Source organism: Carcharodon carcharias, chromosome 19, assembly GCF_017639515.1.
Source record: "Carcharodon carcharias isolate sCarCar2 chromosome 19, sCarCar2.pri, whole genome shotgun sequence".
NCBI lineage: Eukaryota > Metazoa > Chordata > Chondrichthyes > Lamniformes > Lamnidae > Carcharodon > Carcharodon carcharias.
Window position 1 is genome coordinate 19923979 of NC_054485.1, and position 22061 is coordinate 19946039.

The following is a 22061-nucleotide window of genomic DNA, read 5'->3' on the forward strand; positions in this document are numbered from 1 at the left end:
GAGAAATTCTGTTTGGAAGATGAGGGATGGTGAGGATTGAAAACTGTGTGCTGTTTGGATGCAGTAATTTGCCTGCACTTGCACAGACCTCTACTATTTGTCCCTAAACAGGGAGCTGAGATTCGCATTCACATTGACTTCCCTATTTTTGTGCATTTTTCCTGGTGACGGACAGCAACGGACAAAGCAGATTCTGGGGATACTATCTCTTTGAAATTAGGCATTGCCAATACCTGTACTGTTAAGAATGCTGCATCCATCACCAGTCAACAGGGGTACTGTTTCAGTGGTGTGTAAAACAAAGTTGTCCTTCAAATTAGTGCTTTTTGTACAACAGCAAGCTTATTAATTGTGGATGCGGGTACAATTGGTCCTCGTTTCACTCTGTATCTAACCAGGGACCCTGGGTGATGTTTTCTCCCCTAACACAGAAGCACTATGGGCAGTTGTAGAGTCCTGTTGGCTGACATCATCTTATTCAGCACAGATTAAGCATGGGATTTTTAAAAATCTACATGTTTTCAGTTCTGCAGTCATTGTAGAATACAGATGTTCCAATGATTCAGAAACCTGGAGACTGGTCAGCCAAAGAAAAGCCCACTACTCTGTATGTTGACCAAAATTACCTTTAATGATCTAACATTGCATACAGCATTAAAATAGTTCACACAAGCATAAAGATAGCATCAAGCTACATAGAGCATTTCAAAGTTAAGGCCTCACCATCAAAAAAGTGATCAGCTTTCTTTTAGCCCTTGAAGTTTCTTCTTGTTCTTCAACATCCTTCCTCTAGGCAAAGCTTCTTAAGGCTACTCTAACTTTAGTGCCAGGCCTGCAAAATATCTTTTTATGTTGTTTCTGCCTGTTGAGGCATAAGTAAAATTTAGGAGAAGATCCTATTTGTCTGACCACCCACCAATGTTCGGCATTAATGGTTGACAGTTGGCAGTTTGCTGTATTTCATTCAACTTCTTTAGAGCTTAAACCAGGTGTAATCCTTCACCCTACTCGTTCCAGACTATGTAAGGTAACGTAACAGTGTTTGAACTTTCTCAAAGTCTTGCTTCACAGAGATATATCTATCCTTCCCTTCAAGTTCTAATGGCAGGAGTCTTAATTAGTGATTGGTTGACTTTACTCATTTTGTTCTCATCAGTTGTTTTTGGGTTTTTGCAGTGATTTTGGCATAGGCTGTATTTTTATTTTAAATTCATGGCGATCCAGTGATTTCAAATGTACAATGCTTTAAGAATCAATGTTAACGTTTTTTAACTCTTGACCATCCAGGAAACCCATGAACCATTCATAACTCCTTCATCCTGCCATTGGAGGCTGACATCCTCATTTAAGACTCTTCTTAAACAATTCCTCCTTTACCAAGCATTTGGTCACCTACCCTAATGTCTCCTTCTTTGGCTCAGTAAATAGTAAGAGATTGGTGTTGTTAAATATTCCTGGTGCTTGTTATCCATTGGTTAGTTTTGTGTTTACACTAAGCTTTTGCTGTGAGTGAGACCCCTCAGATGACGTTCAACAATCCAATTAAAAAAAGTAGCATAAATAAATGTAATCCAATATCTGCAAGTATTCTATATCACTGCATCTCCCTGGCCCATGGGATTCATCTAAGAATCCTTTGACAGGTGTTATGATCTCAGCTGATGTTAATACTGGAGAAGTCAGATTCCAAAGTGAAACCCCGCTTAATAGATACAAACTTTTTTTTTAGAAATCATGGAGGTCAGTTACTGAACACATTCAAAAGAGTCTGCCAGTGTAAAATGTTTATTAAACAAGAAAAATGAAATATATTACACTAGACAAAACAGTTGGAAAGATTTAAATACAAATACCAGAAAATGATTCAAACTCACATTGTTCCTTTTATCCTAGTAATACCCTTACAGACACAAAACCCCAGGGAAGACTTACTATTATGTCAACACCAAGGCTTCTTGCTTGGGCTGGCTCAGTCGCAAACAGTTTTTTTCTGGCAGACTTTTGAGCATTCAAAATATGCTTTTCCAGCTGATACCTCTCCCTGGGACAACCAAAAAGCACAGTTTGAACTCACTATTACTTCAACTTCAGAGCAAACGCATGAGTTCCCTAAATACAGTTTCCCAGCGATCTTGCAGGATTACTTTCCAGAGCGTTTATAACTTCTGCCTTCGCTCTCTGGCATACACACACTGACTGAACTACCTTTCAGTCTTTCCCTGTGTCCCTGGAACCTGTTAGATAGAAACATAGAAACTAGGAGCAGGGGTAGGCCATTCAGCCCTTCGAGCTGCTCCGCCATTCATTATGATCATGGCTGATCATCCAACTCAATAGCCTGCTCCTACTTTCTCCCCATACCCTTTGATCCCTTTTGCCCCAAGAGCTATATCTAACTCCTTCTTGAAAACATACAATGTTTTGGTCTCAACTATTTTTTGTCGTAATGAATTCCACAGGCTCACCACTCTCTGGGTGAAGAAATTTCCTCTCATCTCAGTCCTAAATGGTCTACCCCATATCCTCAGACTGTGACCCCTGGTTCTGGACTCCCCCACCATTGGGAACATCTTTCCTGCATCTACCTTGTCTAGTCCCGTTAGAATTTTATAGGTTTCTATGAGATCCCCCTTCATTCTTCTGAACTCCAGCGAATATAATCCTAATCAACTCAATCGATTAGGATTATATGCTAGGCAATGACACAGTTTTTTCTACTTTTTTTCTAAATTCACTTAACTACTAACCCCTTTGTAACCCATCTCTTCACTTAAGCATTGTATAAACCTCATTAAAAATGCATGTATACAAACAGGGCCCCCAGACTTCCCAACCCCAAGCTCTTAAAAAAACTCTAAATGAAACTATAACCATGTCCCACCTTTCTTAACACACAAATACAAATATAAATTAAACTTAGTTATACTTTATACAAAATTATACACAGGCAAACTGTCACATGCCAGTTGGGAATTTCCATTCAAAATGTTTAAAATTCCCCAAACTTCTGGGAAGGGCCTTACAAGTTCAGGCAGATTTCTCCATTTCGAAGGTGTTCTCATGGTTGATCTTGTAGTAACAACATTGTGCTTCCAGATTCAGTGGATTAAACATAGGCTTAACCTTGGGATCCCCCGCTGCAGCCTCCTTAACACTGGCTGGCCACTGTAGAAAATTGAAGAAAATTAAAAAAAAATAAAATTAAAAAAATTAGAAAATTAAAGCAAAGGAACATTAAATTTCAAAATTTGCAGATGGCACAAAACTTGGAAATGTAATAAACAGCGAGGAAGATCGTAACAGACTTCAGGAAAACATGAGTGATTAGACTGTAGATGTAAATTAGTCGAGTGAAATGTTAAAGTTTGGTCGGAAAAATGAGAGCCATTAAGACCTAGATAGTACAATATTAAAAGGGGACAGGCACAAAGATAAATGGGATGCATGTACCTAAGTCCTTGAAGTTGGGCGGACTATTTATAAATAGGAAACTGGATCTTTGGCTTTAGAAATGGAGGCATTGAATGTAAAAACAAGGAAGTTATGCTAAAACTTTATAAAACACTGAAGTATTATGTCCAAATCTGGCACCACATTTGAGGAATAACGTTGGAGAGATTGATGAGGGGATTTACCAGAATGGTACCAAGGATGTGGCATTTCAACGACTGGAGAGACAAAAAAAAACTGAGGTTGTTCTTAAAGTAAGGTAGATTTAATAGAGGTGTTCAAAATTAAATCAGGTTTTGACGGAAGAAACTGTTTCCACTGCCAAAGAGTAAACAAAGAACACAGGTTCAAGGTATTTGATGAAACATCCAGCAAGGAAATGAGAATCAGCAAGTTGTTATGCACTGTCTGAGAAGTGGTGTATGCAGATTCATGAGTCACTGTCAAAAGGTAATTGGATGTAAAATAAATTTTGCAAGTCTCTGGTGGAAAAGCTGGAGTGTGGGAAATTGAAAACAAAAACAATTACCTGGAAAAACTCAGCAAGTCTGGCAGCATCGGCGGAGAAGAAAAGAGTGGACGTTTCGAGTCCTCATGACCCTTCAACAGAACTTGATACTGAGAACATGGGTTGAATGGCCTCCTCCGGTGTTGTATAACTCTGATGCTTTTAGGGAGGTCCTTGGCTGTTTTATTTCCCCACAGTGGTGGTTTGCCATTGCCTTCCACTCTCAGAGCAGGGTGGCAGGTCCCAACTCTACCTCAGCTAAAACAGGAATCGAATCCATGCTGCTGGCGTTATTCTGAACCTCTAACGCTCGCCAATTGAGCTATCCGGCTTCCTTGTATGACTCTAACAACCCTAAAATATAAATGAAACAGAAAAATTTGGGAACACTCAGCAGGTCCAAAGATGCGGTTGAAGTTTCAGGCCTTTTATCAGAACCTTAACTGATTTAGTTTCTCTTCCTCAGGCTAGGGCGTTTTAAACCAATTACGGCTTCTCTTATCCTACATTCACTGCGCAATTTGAAATGAGATTAATTTCAGTTATTATGGTACCGCAGTTGACGCGCTGCTATTGCGCATATTACGGTTTCCGGCAGTTCGTTTGAATCGTGTTTGGGTTCGTTGCTGCAATCAATGCCCGGTGCTAACAAACGTGCTTGCAGCTGTGTCACTGCCTCCTCATCATGATTGACAGCACAGTTGTCCAATAAACAGTTGTACTCTGCCTGATTGGCACTGTTTGGCTTTGTAGTTAACCAATGGGGATAGTGGGAGGGCATTGCGTGGATTAAAGGTCGGTTGCGCGGTAGCGTAACGGCTTAGTCGCCACCGGCCTTGGGGTGGAATTCGGTACGTTGCTGAGCATCTTCTCAGCCGGGTTTGTTTGCGGGTTGTCGGTAGGAAGCCGGCCAGAGCCCGGGGTAAGCAAGTGGTGGGGGGAGTTTAATGTTGTGGTCGTTGTCAGGGAGAGCTTTTGGCCTAGGAAGATCGGAGCGCGAGGGTCGGAGTCCCATCCTCAGAGCTCGGCCCGGGCTCCCCGCCCCGGCAACGCCGTCGGCCTCGCCTTGGCTTTCTTCAGCCCCAGGCGTCCCCGACCCCTCTGATCTGTATCTCCCATCATCCTCATCCCCGCCGCCTCCTAGTCTATGTGGCTCAGCTACTCTTGAGTAAAGCTTCAGCTTTCACGGGTACTTACTATTTATCAAATAGATGCAAAGTTTTTTTATTTCCAATGAAATTTGTAGCGATGAGTAATTTGCATAACGCGTGTCACTTTTGAACATCTGTGTTTCGGTAAAGTGGGACGTTTTTCTGCCCAATCTCTTTCTCGGGTGCTGAACTGACCCCGTGCCTGAGACAGTGCAAGGACACAGTTACCTACCTCCATCACACAAGAGCTTCTTTGCGAACTTTGCTGTCTCCTGTTTGAGATTAATGGAATTTTAAAGTAACGCATTAACCTTGTCGCTGAATATTTTCAAAAATTAAGTCTATAACGTTGGATGATTTTCCCCACTGGTTACTGGCCCCCTTTCAGTATATCACAGGTATTGGTTTCTGACGTGTTCCTGTGAAGTGCTTTGAGGACGAAATGCAAGTTGTTGTTTGATGTTAGTGATCCTGATTAGTGTACGTGGATTTTATTGACACTGGCTTAATGGAGCAAGTTTACTTCAAGCTAGCAGTCTGGCATGCAGCTTAGTGTACAGTAATGGGTGACCTTATAGGCCCTGTTGCACCTTCTGCATTTTGGTCAATTTGGTATCTTGAAACAGCCTACCATGAGTGTGCCTGGATCCTTGTGTTTTATAATGTTATTTGTTATCACTGCACTAAAGACAATCTATCAAACAGGTGAAAACATCCCTATAAACTAGATGCATTTAAGTGACTACATGTGCCCTGATGAGATTACTACCCCATAATAATAATTAGATAATTGATATATAATTAAATGTTTTAGTATGTGTGGTTCCTGATTTTAAAGAATTTTATTTAGTAAGTCTGAAACCTGTCCTGGGCAGGAATTGTACTCTAAATCTGGTAATTTATCTATTGCATATGTTTCTTCATGTGGAATGTTAAACAGCTGTTAGATGCTGTGTGTTACTTTATTTAAAAAAGGTCCTGCACAAAACCTGCTGTAAGCTAATCATATCCCCTAAATTTAGAGGAGCTGAACGTTTCAAGTAGCTGTTTGCATAATTTGTAAAATTTGGTGAAGAGATGAGCACTTTTGAACGAGGAATGCAGTTACATTTTGCATCATTGAAATTATCAGTGACTGATTTAAATCTCTCAGGTTTTGCTAGTACTTTGTACTTTATCTGATGTGAATCCTTTTACACCTTTAAAATTTAATAATTTCCCAGTTATACGGTATAGACCCACATCCTGTTCCCAGACTGCTGTTGCTTTTCAGATCACTACTGGGAGATGCACAAGAATGACTCAAGTGGACTTTGCCTGCAGTACATTGTAAAGTATATCGAGTAAGTTCATTTGGTACATATAAGATCTGCAGTATCACCTATCCAAAATGACCCAGAATATGAGACTATTGACTGATATTTTCAGAAGCCTAAACAGTTGGCACAGTGTACTAGCTCCACTGAAGTTTCTAAAATTCTACATCAAAGATTCCTAGCATTTCTCATGTGCTGAAATATAAATCAAGAAACTTCTCATAATTAATGTCCTAGGACACTTTAAGTATGTGCACAATATAGCACCTTTGTGTTAAAGCTTCTTTGAATATTTCATGTTTGAAGTGCAGTTACTGGTTTTCATAGATTAGTGTGGCACCCATTCCCATGTTTCTTTATAAATGAAGTGATTGATCAATTTATTTTGGTGGGGTTGCGCATCTACATTGGCCAGAAAATTGAGAGCTTCCTGCTCCTGTTCAACTAGTGCCAGTGGATCTCAAACTTCAAATTGAGCAGACTGATTGGTCCTTGGTTTAATGTCTCATTGGTAGGGTAGTGACAGTGCAGCAGTGGAGTTTCAATCTAAGTTATTAAGTAGAAAGTTTTGGTATAGAACTTGAGCATGCCATGCAAAAGGACTTGGGAATTGTAGGAAGAAGAGAGCTCCCAGCTGATACCAATGTTGAAATGGGATGGGATGACCATTTTTTTCTGCACTAAATGAGGTAACATTAGAGAGCAGTGGGAGATTACAGTAGCAAGGACAGATATCTTAAAAAATTGATCCTAGCAGTTGGAAACAGACAGCCTTAGGAGCATTGTGCTTTGGGGTAGTTGGGAAGTTATAGATTTTCCTAATTAGTACAGTATAACGGCTTAGCAAATGTTCCACGTTGCAATTGTATACGATACATCATTTTAGGTATTTGGGAGAGAGGTTATAATGCAGCAGAAATGTTATGAGAGGCTTTGCTGCTGACACACTCCATGGGAGTGTCGTATTGTTAGCAGCAGAGGCTCCATTTTGTTTGTTCAACTGGATGTTAAAAATCTTGTGGCATCACTTGAAGAAAATGGGCTTCTTTTATTCTGTACAACTATCCTCCCTTAAACAGCCAAAAATACAGAATATTGGGCCATTAGTGTTTATGGGAGTTTGCAGTTTCTGGAGCCCCTAACATCAGTATTTGAGCATTGATGTGAAATGCTTTAGTATGTCCTTAGATGAGATAGGGCAATAAATATAAGCTCTTTCTATAATGTAGTAATAAAACTTTAGCAACATACTAAAATTAAGATTATTTATGCCCAAGAAATCCAGGTTACAGCAACTTTTCCTAGCTTGATGCAGGTTCTGCTTGACAGCACCCAGAAATTATATTCAATTCTGAAACTAGTTTGCAGAACAGTGGCATGTTCTTTGCTGCATAACAGGGCTTCGCAAGCAGTGGATTGCGGCACCCCCCCGCCCCCCCCTAGTGAAGTTGCAAAATGAGATTTGAGGTTGCACCTTCAGAGGCTGCTGTGGAGCTTGGCCTGAATTCTGACAGCTGAGAGGCTGTTTTAATCCTCGCTTTTTTTTTTGATGGGCACGGCTTAATGGACTGATTGGACGCCCGATTGCTGCCACAGAGAAAAACCTTTTAAAAGTATAGGTGTTCTCTTGTTGAAAGTCTGCCTTTTCACCAGCATTGCCATTTATTCTGAGCAAGGTTTTGTGCGGCAGCTAATGAGGCTGACAGTTAACTGGGATGTGGATCGTGGAGCTTCTACTCTAATTTTAAATATGAATTACACGGCAACTTAGTGATTCAAACACTATATACATCTGAGCATTTTGCTGAAGTACAAAGATGGCTGTCAGGCCTGACAGGAGGTGCATGAAGGCACAATGATTTAGATTATAAGGAGGCTTTTGGGTTGAGAGGTCAACAAGATGGAAGGGTAGAAGGTGGCACTTTCCCTCTTTCTGCACCCCTCTTCCCCTCCCCCACCCCCAAAACCCACGGTGGGATAGGGGGAGGACCCTATTGTAGTCCAGTGGTGGAGAAGGGGACAGTAGGAGTTTCTGGTGTGGACTAAATGGAAGGGTTTGGGTCAATTAGCATCAACTTAACAGTTCTGGGTAAACCAGAGCATTCGTTCCCAGCCAGGTTTGCCATGCACTTAGTGAAGCCAAAGTCTATGGTTATCTGGTTACCCCACAAATTTCTGGCAAGAGCACCGTGCTGTGGATCAGAACATTCGATGTGAGCTGCTGTAATATGACTCTATTCGAGTGTATAAGGAATATATGATTTACAACACTCTTTATAAATTCAATTTTATGGTACTACGTTGTTTGTTCCTGTAAGCAGGCTAATCCAGTGTTTAGTATAAATAAAACTTGAAATTGCTTTCGTAAAAACATTGGGAAAGCTTTATTTTCTAAAAACCCTTGCTAATTTCTTTCCCTCTGTATCCATCTTTTATTGCTACCCAGTTGTAATCGGGTCAGCCGGCAGGCACAGATTGGATTCTTGCCAACTGAACTATTGTCAATCCAAACAATTTATCCTTTTTTATAACTGACATTTTAAGGGCTATGGAACAAGCTACCCCTGATGTAGTCAGATCATTCATTGTTGCTGCATCAGATAGGTAGTACAGTGTGACATGCTGATTTTTTGTCTCCAGTGTTCAAGATCAAGAATGAAAATATATTATTGCTGAGCAGACCGCACTCTGATTCGTATGTAATGAATTTTCAAGATTAGAGTTGACCTATTATAAGTTTGTTGCAACCTGGCTTTAAAGCAATGTATTCAATTGATTTGGGTAATATAAAAAGCTATAAATGTTGGATATTTAAGGAAGGCACTGATGAATTATATCCACCTGAAGCATATTACCCTTTATTTGCCCTTTCATGTGCAAGAATCTATTCCGCCGTTTTTTCTACCTTGTTGAGTTGCTGTGTATCATTGCTTGTGTATGTGGGGTGCAATTTGTGATAAACTACTGAGAGACTCCAGGTCAAATGTATCTCTTTCCTATTTTCCTCTGTCCCCATTGCATTCAGAGTGGTCAATGTAGTGGTCCCATCTTTTATATCCTGTATGGTGCTGCTGATATTTGAATATGTACATGTACAAAAATATTCCTGCTAGGAGAGGAGAGCATCCAGTGTATTCAAGGCAACGCCACTCAGCCTGCTGTTACAGATTTGAATTCATAACACTGGGCTCCTACATTCCACTACCGACTGTTTAAAATGACAGCAAAAGATTGAAGTTTTTAAAAAATTTGTTCAGAGGATGATGTGCATCAGATAATATTGTGTAATGTACCGCAATCTCTTATTTCTGACTTGTAGGAAAGGCCTACAAGTGGAGGTCGATAACTGTGCCTGTTTTGAAAGCTGTTGTGTGATTCATTGCCCATTCTTGACCCTTTGCTCAGATTGGTGTTAGGTCATTTAATCATGTAGCTCAAGCCACTGGATCCTATTACAAAAGATCTTCCAGTATTTAGTGTAATGTAAATAATGGCCAAGTTAAAAGTGCCTCTGTGTAAACCATTTAAAGGAATAAGTATAACACATTTTCTTGCTTTAATGTGTATTGCCATGTGGCATTTTGCAAATTACTGACACTTTCAATTGGAATGGATTCTGAATAGACTTTTTTGCAGCAGCTACCTATGAGATTTTAAAACTAGATGGTGCCCAAATTATGAAATTTTTTTGAAGACTTTACAAACAGGAAGATGAGAAAATTTAAAATAGTATTTTATTTTGATCTTGTTTGCCAGCCTACAGCAAATTGCAAAGAGAATGTATTCTCAAATCTTCTCCTGGCTGGCTGGCTTGAGGTATAACAAGTTTTTCTTTAGTGATTTTCTAGTTGAGAAGTAAAGGGCCAAAATGCACAGTGCAGGATGACACTGCCTCACCAGATACAGGAGTTAATACAGGCGCATGTGCTGTTGGTCCATTTAGTGTCCACTTTCAAGTTAACAACCATACAGTTTTCTCATAGCATAAATTCAGTATATAGACAGACTTCAATCATCCACCTTGGGCTCTTTTGTTTTGCTGCCAATCTGAATCTTGTGGAGAACTGTCACTATGGTTAAGAAGTTCTTGAGCAATCTGAGGAACCCACACTCAATTTCTGCCTCCCTGATCCATGTGGGAGCATATCACACTTGCCAAAATCCAGGTGTGTTAAGAGCCAAGACTTACTGCCCCACGCCCAACTGTCCCCAGCATGTGCTGGGACACTGCTGGAAATTTACCAGTTATGGCAGCACAGGCTAATGGTGACATTTTAAATGGGGTACAAGAACAGAGATCTGAGGGTGCTTATTGCACAATCTTTACAGGTGGCAGGGCAGGTTAATAAAGCATATGAACAAGAACTGTTCCATGGCCACCGCCTCATTTAAATGTTGCCCCTTGGCAACATTATCTGTAGGCATAGGCAGTGATAAGACCAGGGCTCCCTTTCCACCAACTCCCTTAAAACCTTCTTCATTGTCCCTTTGGACAAGCAGTCTGGCAAATTCCAGATTGGGATGAACTACAATTCCACCAGCTGAACATTGGAAGGACTGTAGTCATAATTTTGGCCCCTGCCACAAACTGTCTTCCAATGCCACTGATTCTTCCCCAGTCCCTGTTTCAGGTTGAATCAGACACTTAGCAATCTTGGCACCCTGTTGATGAAGACCTGAGTTTTCAAACCCCATCTGGGACCCCAGAACTAATGGAGTGGAAAGGGAAGTCATTGCAGCAGACACTTTTGTATGTTAGGATAGGAAAGAGTGGGGCTGAGGACAGCCTCAATGAGCTGCACCATGAAGGGAGGGGATGGGGCGTGCAGATGGGGGTGTTGGAGAAGGATGGTGTGATTGGCTGTGCCAAAAGTTGCAGTGAAAATATACCATGCTAACAATCGCAGAGAATATCCTTTGTGCAGTTGGTTAGGACTGTTTTGGTGCTTTAACAAAGTGGAAACAGGATTGGAGAGAGTGGAAAAAGTTGCAGGAAAGAGGGACATGGATTTGCAAGTTAACAATACTTTCAAAGACTTTTGAGAGGAAAGGGAGGTTGAAAATCGTGTGATGGTTTACAAAGATGGGTTGATGGTGTGCTTTTTTTTGGAGTCCCAGTGATACTATAATATCATGAAGCTCCATTGGCTTTTAAATACGGACTCAAAATCCATTGTATTTTAGTTTTTTGAACAATTAATAAGTTAAGAGTCCTTTAATCTTGAGTGATTCTAAGAAATCAATTCTTCATCAACTGCAGAGTTTAATGCTCTTTTTTGATATTAACTTTAAATTGCTAATTTGAATTTTGTTTTTCTACCTGCAAAATGGCTATTTACAGGGGCTTATCAGTATGAGCATTACCTCACTCGTAGAAAGCTAATTTATGTACGTTTGCTGAACAGTTTGAACATAAAACCATGTTTCTGATTGAGTACTTATAATTAACTGGAAGCCAATTATCTGTATGCACCACTGACTATTTGATCAACATCCTCTGACTGGCTACCTGAAGATTTGTAATGATTGAAGAGAGATAATTAGACGTGTCTCGTTGATAACATTTTTTTTCTAGGCAGAGAATGACTGCCCTCCTAGTTTTGAACATCAGTTCACTTAATATGTTAAAGCATTGAAAAACCTGCTGCTTATACTTCTTTTCCCTCTCCACCCACCATGCATGTTTCTGCATATACTACCTGTTTTGATATTATGTTCAGTAATGTCTTGTAACATTAACATTGAGAAGAGAAATTAGCACAAGCAAAACTAGAAAATTCTGTTTTTAAAATATGTTTCATACCAGCTACTGAGCAGAAGTTTAACGCATCAGTTCATCATGGACTTGTTGTGGTCCTTGCACATGCCGCAAAGCATTTTTACCCTTGTCGAAAGAGGCCTGTATTCTTTAAAAAGGAGCTTTTGAAAATACTGCGTTTTCATCAAAACAGAACTGTTATTGCACATCACGCCTATGCTACAATGCAGTTGTATGTTTGTTGGACAGTTTACTTTAGTCCTTTGGAGTTTACAGTAATTTATTTTGAGCAATATATTCATTGTGTATTCATGCTTTGTTAGGTTTTATGCAATAGCATGGTGCTGTGGAGGGATAGGGTTTATGATTTCAGACAAGGTTCCAATTTCTTAAGTGTGACTGGGATAGGTGGTGAAATATGCTTTGCAATTTTCCTCCCATTCTTTTGAGGTAGAAATATATTTCAGGGAAGTTCAGTCAGCCCAATCTTCTAGGTTCCAAATTGCCCAGTTTACATCAGAATTGACATTGCAAGGTACTGGTCAGTTCTTTGGCTGGTGTGTAAAAGAGGGACAATTAAAAATAAATAGTTTGCAAGGACCTAGGCTGTATTTTATTGTCTACTTTTGTGGAAAAAAATTAAGTTCAGTTTAAAAAAACACCTATAATAAGTGGCTCTTTCTGTGTAGTCGACCCATCAATCCAAGCTTGTGCTTAAAACTATGTTAAGTACAAATTGTAGTTTTGTATACTTGAAGAGGATTAAATATAGCTCTCATCTTTTTAGAGTAAAGCCCTTTTAAATCAGCCATGTGCCTCCTGGACTGATTACTGAATTGAGGTCTATTGTACTTTCAACCTGAGTCTCTAAACATGGCTTGCATGTGGAAATAAATAACATTTTGATACCAAAACATGTTTGGTTCTGTTTTCAAAATAAAATGATGAGCAGCAGCCTGATACAATAACCTCCCAGTCAAGGCAGGATTGAAATCAGGCTTCAAGCCTTTGAACCTATTTCTCAAAGTGCAGTTTTTATAAGTTTCCTTTAATGGTGCAACTACCATTTGATTACTTTAGATCACAGTATCTGGCTGTTAAAACAAATGATAATACAAGAGTGTGAACAAAATGGAAAGGTAAAAAAACTAAAAAAAATACTGAGCAAAGAAAGACCTGAAAATGAGGAACTGAGTTATTTCTTGACCAGTTTGCACTCTACGCCATTTTCTATGCAGCACTGATCAGTAGTCAAAATTGGTTAAGTTTGTTGCTCTTAAAAGTTTGCTCTATAATCTATTACAGTAACTTTTTAAAGCCATTGTTTCTGTTCTATTAATGCCATGTTTTAATGATTATTTGTCCTTTTCATTTGTGAACAGGTGAATTGATTTCATATGGCTACCTCCAGGAAACATAGAGACTCGATTCAACAGCAGACCAGCACAATAGGTAGAGCACTGAAACTGAGCAACAAGCATTCTTTTCCTGTATTCCTTTCTTAAAATTCTTTTGCCACCCAGTGCTGTAAAATGTTCATATTGTGTCCATTTAAATTGTATTTGCAATTCAAAATACTTTCTCCATAGAATTTTTAGCACAGAAATAGTCATTCAGCCCAACAGATATGATCCCATATTTATGCCCCACATGTACCTCATTCCATTTTGCTTAATCCCACTCTCTTAAAATATCTTTCTATTCCTTTCTTCCCCCATGTTCTTATCCAGCGTCCGTTAACTGCATCTATGCCAGTCACTTTAACCAGTCTGTGACAGAGAGTTCCTCATTCTGAGCAATGAAGTTTTTTCTAAATTTATTATTGATTTATTGGTGACTCTTATACTTCTGACCCTTAATTTCCACAAGTGGAAATATCTAGTCCAGGTCTACCCCATCGAACCTCTTCATAATTTTAAAGACCTTGAGTCACCCCTCAATCTTCTCTTTTCTAGAGAAAAGAGATCCAGTCTGTTAAGTCTTCCCTGATAAGTTGTATTACTTATTTTCCACAATTTGTAGAGCACTTCACATATCAACATGACTAGAATTCACAAAAATGATTTGCAACAGCCCTAAGACTGCTGCAAATCATTGGGGAAGTTCTGGCAGTCAACCTGCACTGGAGATAATGTTATATAAGTTGTTCATTTCAGCAGAATACCATTCTGAAATTATATATGAAGGGACTGCTTATTTGCTAAACTCAAAAGTATGTATGGGTTTAAAAATGTTAACTGATAGAATGCTAGAGTGAAAGTACTGATGCTCGACTGGGTAAAATAAGTATTGCATAACGTGATGGTATGTTGCCCCAAGCGTATGCCAATGCAGAAAACCGCACACTTTCCAATTGAATTTTGTTATATTTGGATGGCCATAACTGGAATTAGCTTTTCAAAAGATTCCAGTTCCATAACATGTACAGGCAAATGCAATTTGCATGGGCTTGCTAAGGAAAAATATTGTTTTGAGGGCTTTTGCGCTCCCAGCTTTATAAATAGTGTAATTATGAAATTATTATGGAAGTTATAAAGACGTTCAGATGCCTAAACCTATGGTGTTAGAAATGGTGGTGCCAATCCTTCCACTGAGTTGACTAGCTTCTTTCACACAGTCTGGGGTGGAGACCTGCTGTGAACACATTTGCAATGTAAACAAGACTGTTTAGTTGGTAACCATGTGCAGAAGTTGAAGTTGCTTGGCTTGAGTTGAAATAATGCATTTGTTAAGGTGCTACAGTAATATGATGAGACAGAAGTAGGATTTCTAATGGAACAAAAATGGTAAATGTATTTAACAATCCCAAGTGGTATAGAAATTGTAAAGAAAGGAAAAATGTTAATGTTTCTGGCATAGCTGGTCACTAGAACTGGATGATATTACAGATAAACAGCTCAAAAGGAACAGTGAAGGAAAGGCTGGGCAACCCGGGGTGCAGGCCACCCTGCCAATGATCCATCATTTGGATCCCACTGACAAGCACCAACTTGCTCCCTTCCTCCCACCCTGGCACCTTGCCCCACAAGCACAGTAAATAGAACAACTGGTTTGTTAACCTCCTGCAGCACTGTCCAAGACCTTAAACATCAATACATGAGACAGTAATTTGCTTTTACTCTTCCCCCTCCCTCTGCAACCAACCCAGTATACCCTGTTTTTTTTCCCTTTATTCATACATGGGATATGGGCTTCACTGGCTGGGCCAGCATTTATCGCCAATCCCTAGTTGCCTTTGAGAAGGTGGTGGCGAGCTGCCTTCTTGAGCTGCTCCAGTCCATGTGGTGTCGGTACACCCCCAGTGCTGTTAGGAAGGGAGTTCCAGGACTTTGACCCAGTGACAATGACGGAATGGCGATATATTTCCAAGTCAGGATGGTGAGTGGCTTGGAGGTGGTGGTGTTCCCATCTATCTGCTGTCCTTGACCTTCTAGATGATAGCGGTCGTGGGTTTGGAAGGTGCTGTCAAAGGAGCCTTCGTGAATTCCTGCAGTGCATCCTGTAGATGGTGTACACTGCTGGTACTGTGCATTGGTGGTGGAGAGAGTGAATGTTTGTAGATGTGGTGTCAATCAAGTGGGCTGCTTTGCCTTGGATGGTGTCAAGCTCCTTTAGTGTTGTAGCTGCTTTCATCTAGGCAAGTGGAGAGCACTCCCATCACACCCCTGACCTGTGCCTTGTAGGTAGTGTACAGGCTTTGGGGAGTCAGGAGGTGAGTTACTTGTTGCACTATTCCTAGCCTCTAACCTGCTCTTGTAGCCATAGTATTTATATGGCTAGTCCAGTCCAATTCAGTTTCTGGTCAATGGTAACTCCCAGGATGTTGATAGTGGGATTCAGTCACCATTCAAGGGGCGATGGTTGGATTCTGTCTTGTTGGAGATGGTCATTGCCTGACAATTACGTGGCATGAATGTTACTTGTCACTTGTCAGCCCAAACCTGGATATTGTCTAGTCTTGCTGCATTTTGACGTGGACTGCTTCAGTATCTGAGGAGTTTTGAATGGTACTGAACATGGTGTAATCATCAGCGAACATCCCCACTTCTGACCTTATGTTGGAAGGATGGTCATTGAAGCAGCTGAAGGTGGTTAGACTGAAGACGTTATCCTGAGGAACTCATGCAGTGATGTCCTGGAGCTGAGATGACTGACCTCCAACAGCCACAACCATCTTCCTTTGTGCCAGATATGACTCCAACCAGCGGAAAATTTTCCTCCTGATTCCCATTGACTCCAGTTTTGCTAGGGCTCCTTGGTCAAATGCAGCCTTGATGTCAAGGGCAGTCATTCTTGCTTCGCCTTGGGAGTTGAGCTATTTTGTCCATGTTCCAACCGAGGCTGTAGTGAGGTCAGGAGCTGCGTGGCCTTGGTTTAACCCAAACTGGGTGTCAGTGAGCAGGTTACTGCTAAGCATGTGCCACTTGAAAGCACTGTTGATGACTCCTTCCATCATTTTACTGATGATGGAGAGTAGACTCATGGGGCAGTAATTGGTCAGGCTGGATTTGTCCTGCTTTTTGTGTACAGGACATACCTGGGCAATTTTCTGCATAGCTGGGTAGATGCCAGTGTTGTAGCTATACTGGAATAGAGGCATGGCAAGTTCTGGATCACGTCTTCAGTACTATTGCCAGAATATTGTCAGGCCCCATAGCCTTTGTGGTATACAGTGCCTTCAGCGGTTTCTTGATATCACGTGGAGTGCATTAAATTGGTTGAAGACTGGCATCTATGATGCTGAGGTCCCTCGGAGGAGGCTGAGATGGATCATTCACTTGGCACTTCTGGCTGAAGCTTGGAGCAAATGCTTCAGCCTTATCTTTTGCATTGGTGTGCTGGATGACTCCATCATTGAGGATGGGGATATTTGTGGATATTGGTATTGTCACTAGACTAGTAGTCCAGTGAGTTGTTTAGTTGTCCACCACCATTCACGACTGGATGTGGCAGGACTGCAGAGCTTAGGCCTGATCCATTAGTCTTTGGTTTGCTTAGCCCATGTCTATTACTTGCTGCTTATGCTTTTTGGTACGCAAGTAGCCCTGTGTTATAGCTTCACCAGGTTCACACCTCATTTTAAAGAATGCCTGTTGCTGCTCCTGGCATGCCCTCCTGCACTCCTTCATTGAACCAATGTTGAACTCCTGGCTCAATGGTAATGGTAGAGTGGGAGATATGCCGAGCCATGAGGCTACAGATTGTGTTCGAGTACAATTCTGCTGCTGCTGACGTCCACTGCACCTCAAGGATGCCCAGTCTCGAGTTGCTAGATCTGTTCGAAATCTATCCCATTTAGCACAGTGGTAGCACCACACAACATAATGGAAGGTATTCTCAATGTGAAGGCAGGGCTTTGTCTCCACAACAACTGTGTGCAGTGATTACTCCTACTGACACTGTCATGGACAGATGCATCTGCTGCAGCCAGGTTGGTGAGGATGAGGTCAAATATGTTTTTCCCACTTGTTGGCTCCCTCACCACCTGCTGACCCAGTCTAGTAGCTATGTATTTTAGGACTTGGCCGGCCCAGTCAGTAGTGGTCCTGTGGAGCCACTCTTGGTGATGGACATTGAAGTCCCCCACCCAGAGCACATTCTGCACCCTTGCCACCCTCCAAGTGGTTCAACATGGGGAGGCAATGACATAGTGGTATTGTCACTAGACTAGTAGTCCAGGCACTTGGGCTCTGGGGACCCAGGCTCGAATCCTGCCACGGCAGATCGTGGAATTTGAATTCAATAAAAATCTGGAATTAAAAGTCTAATGATGACCATAAAACCATTGTTGTAAAAATCCATCTGGTTCACTAATGTCTTTTAGGGAAGGAAAACTGCCATCCTTACCTGGTCTGGCCTACATGTGACTCCAGACCCACAGCAATTTGGTTGACTCTTAAATGCCCTCTGAACTAGGGCAGCTAGGGATGGGTAATGATAAATGCTGGCCTGGCCAGTGACTCCCACATCCCATGAACAAATAATAAAAAAAACACTGATTTATCAGCTGAGGGAGGGCTGTACGTGGTAATCAGTAGGAGGTTTCCTTGTCCATGTTTAACCTGATGCCATGAGACTTCATGGGGTCTAGAGTCAACGTTGAGGACTCCCAAGGGAACTCCCTCCTGACTGTATACCACTGTGCCACCACCTCTGCTGGGTCTGTCCTGGTGGGACAAGTGATGGTGTCTAGGACATTATCTGTAAGATATGAGTCATCCTCACGGAGTATGTCAGGCTGTTGTTTGACTAGTCTGAGAGACAGCTTTCCCAATTTTGTCATTAGAACCTCAATGTTAGCAAGGAAGACTTTGTAGAGTCTACAGGGCTGAGATTGCCATTGTCATTTCCGATGCCTAGGTCGATGCTGGGTGGTCGTCTGGTTTCATTCCTTTTTTTTTTCTTGTGATGTTGTAGTGGTTTGATACAACTGAGTGGCCATTTCAGAGGGCATTTAAGAGTCAACCACATTGCTGTGGGCCTGGAGTCACATGTAGGCCAGACCGGGTAAGGGCGACAGATTTCCTTCCCTAAAGGACATTAATGAACCAGGAATCGACATGGTTTCGTAGTCATCATTAGACTTTTAATGCCAGATTTTTATTGAATTCAAATGCTACCATCTGCTATAGTCAGATTCAAACCAGGGTCTCAGTATTGTCACTGGACTAGTAATCCAGCTACGCCATCGTCTCCCTTATGATGAGGTCTCCTTTACATTGTGATGATAAAACTTTGGATTAAGCGATTGCTTTATATCTGCCCACAAGTACAACCCTTGAACTCCTGTCACTTGCTACTTTAATTTTCTATCTCTCACCCATTTTAATCGCGTTGTCCTTTTCGGTCATTTGGCCTTGTCATGGACTTTGGCTTACAGGCCTTAAATGCTGGTCCATTTTTTTTTAAAGAATGGTGCTGAGAATGAAGACTGTCCATGTATCTTCCTGTTCTGATCAAGAAAGATGCTTGAAATGCCAATGTTTTTAATTTCTTTACAGGTGTGGCTTCACTTGCAGGTGTTTCCAGCAATTTCTGTCTTTGTTTCAGATTTACAGCATTTGAAACTCTTTATGTCAGGGTCTCTGTTGTCATGTGCAAGTTGAGTTGGTTTTAACTGAGCACTTTGCTTTTGGAGCAGTGTTATTCCCATTGTCCTGCTGAGCAGATTCAACCATTTCAGGCACAAGAAGCACTTTCCCCTTGATTTTCCTACCTATTCTCTTCCATTTCTTAAAGGTTCTAATTTGGTGAGATGTATATTCCTGGGTGCCAGATGGCTTTAAGCACCCTTCCCAAATTCCTCATTTTTGTATTGGGCAATTTGACTGTAAAGAGAATTGCAGCAGAGCCCAATCCAGTCCTGGATAGCAGTTTGGGGGAGGGACCAAGGTGTGTATGCGAGGAGATGCACAACAGCTTGCAAGCAGCCTGCACAATACCTTCCAAGTTGTTCTGCTGAAGGTAATATGTGGTGGTGCAAAAAAAGTACCACACGTTGAAATGATCAGATCTCACACAAACAGGGTTATCATTGGCAGCGTCCCTGGCAGGCTTCACCCTCCTTCCTCTTCCACAAGTTAGTGCTTCAAAAGGAGTGGCAAGAAATTTGCTGACAGTGGAAGCTTCCTGAGTCTATTTTCCCTCTGCTGTTTTCTTGGCATTGCTCACATCTGATCGTTCGCAATTGTTAACAAATTATCGCAAGCATTTTTTTAGTTTTTAAATAATATTCAAAGTTGATCATAATTTGCCCTAGGGACAAGAAAATGCTATAGTTTATTTTCCTTCTTGGCAACCTGCCATTGTAACAGTGAAATAGTGTAAATTGGCAATGGTCGGAGTCCTACCTTGCCTTTCGGAAAATCTGTGCTAACACGAACACTAACTGTTTGATATAAGCATTAACAAGCTAGCCTGTACTGCTGAATAGGTTTGAGATCAGGCTCAGGCAGGCATCATGGAATCTTTCCTTCAGAAAATGCCATCCCTCCCAAAAATTGCTTTCAAAATTCATTATAAATGGGAAGCATGTTTTGAATTTTTGGCTTAAATGTGCACATTTTGTTGAAAATAAAATTCTGCATCTAGATAAATTATTTCATTTCAAGTCAATATATCTGGAATATTTTAAAATCGATAATTTGCATGTTCCCTTTGCCTAACGATCTTTGTAAATCTCAACTACACTAGTCAGGGAGTCCAAAGCTAATGATCATAAATATGTCACTAATAAATCCAAAGAGAGAATTGCATTTGTACAGTGCCTTTCGTGACTGCTGGGCGCCCCAAAATGATTTACAGCCAATGAGATACTCCTTGAAGCATAGTCGCTGTTGTCAGAAATAACACAAGCAATTTGCACAAAAGAAGTTCCCACAAACAGCAATGTGAAAATGACTAGTGTTTTTTGTGATGTTGATTGAGGGATAAATATTGGTTAGAACTGGAAATAACTCCCCTGCTATTTTTTTGAAATACCACCATCGGATCTTTTATATCCATCACCGCTTTAATGTCCTAGCTGAATGGCAGCACCTCCGACAGTGGAGCGTTCCCTCAGTGCTGCATGGAATATTAGCCTTGAGTTTTTTTCTTGTGCTCAGGTTCTGGAGTGGGACTTCAGCCCACCAGCTCTAACTCAGAGGCAAGAATGCTGCCAACTGAGTTACAGCTGACACACGTGAAATCCAATAGGGAATTCTGAAGAAATTCCTTTAACCTAGAAAGTGGATAAAATGTGGAATTTACTACCATATGGAGTAGTTGAGGTAAAAAGGGTTGATACATTTAACAGGAGCCTAGATAAATGTACAAGACAAAATAAAATAGATTTTGATAAGGTGAGATGGAGTAAGGTGCAAGGAGGTTCATGTAAAAAAAAAAAAAAAATTCGCCAGCATAAAAGCCCGATAGCTTGTTTTTTGTGCTATAAATTCTATGCAAAAGTAATACTTGGTATTGTGGCAAAGAATTAAAATGTGTTCCACAAAGTCATCTACAGTCCCTGTGACTTGAGCTTGGTACATTGTTTCTGCTATCAAAACTGAAACCAACTCATGTTGACAACTGGTAGTCAAACTCCCACTGGTGGTTAGTGATTTACAGCTAAGTTAAGTGTACACCTGGCACTTTTAACTATGTTCTCTGTTAGGTATCGAGGTACTGTTTTTGGTGAGCACTTCTATAAACTGGAAGTAGAATTATTGCATTTGCACAAATTACACCTGTTGTAAAATTATTTATTATTCAGTGCCTAACACAGCAGATGTGTGCCAGATAGACCAGATAGACCAAAGCCACAAGGGAAACTTGGTCGCGCTATCACAATGGTTTTGCAATTTGTATTTATTACGACAAGATGTGTGCAATGAATTCAAAAGTAATGAATCCACCAAGACCTTTAGAGATCTTCTAAGTTAAATTAGAATATTTATTAACAAAATAAAAGATTAAGCACATACATAAGACTACAATTACTTGCAACTATAACAACTCCTAAAATTTCTAATTAACCTGACTCCCAGTTACACACCCCCTTTAAGGCAGCAGTCCAAAATAGATTTTAGATTTGAAATAAAGCCAGCAAGTTAACACAGTACCCTCTTGACAGTAGAATTCTAAATGGCTTCCCCAACTTCAGTTGCTTTACATAGTAGACTTATGCACAAATGGCTGGAGGCTTCTTGAAGGCTTTTTCACACACTCCTGTTAAATCTTACATGGCCCTCTCCTCACAGCCTTTCATTCTCCTTTTATATATGTTTCTCTCTCTTTAATATGTAACTTCTGTTATTCCATATGTCTTTGAAACTGCATCTTCCTCATAATATAATAAAAACTTTAATGTTGCCACTGTTGTTAGTAACCTTTGGAAA

At 40.7% G+C, this 22061-nt stretch overlaps 1 protein-coding gene across 3 annotated transcripts in view; it reads left to right on the top strand.

The window, feature by feature from the left end:
* Nucleotides 1-4747: 4747 nt before the first annotated feature.
* The window catches only part of cep85 (centrosomal protein 85), a 60948-nt gene continuing 43634 nt past the window's right edge, over nt 4748-22061 (top strand). The window contains exons 1-3 of one of the 3 annotated variants that reach the window (XM_041212194.1): nt 4784-4880; nt 6383-6452; nt 13566-13635. In XM_041212194.1, the coding sequence (XP_041068128.1) occupies nt 13581-13635 (55 nt within the window). In that variant the 5' untranslated portion in view covers nt 4784-4880; nt 6383-6452; nt 13566-13580. Of the gene's footprint in view, nt 4881-6382; nt 6453-13565; nt 13636-22061 lie in introns of all 3 variants that reach the window. The other 2 variants (XM_041212195.1, XM_041212193.1) reach the window with 2 other exon arrangements.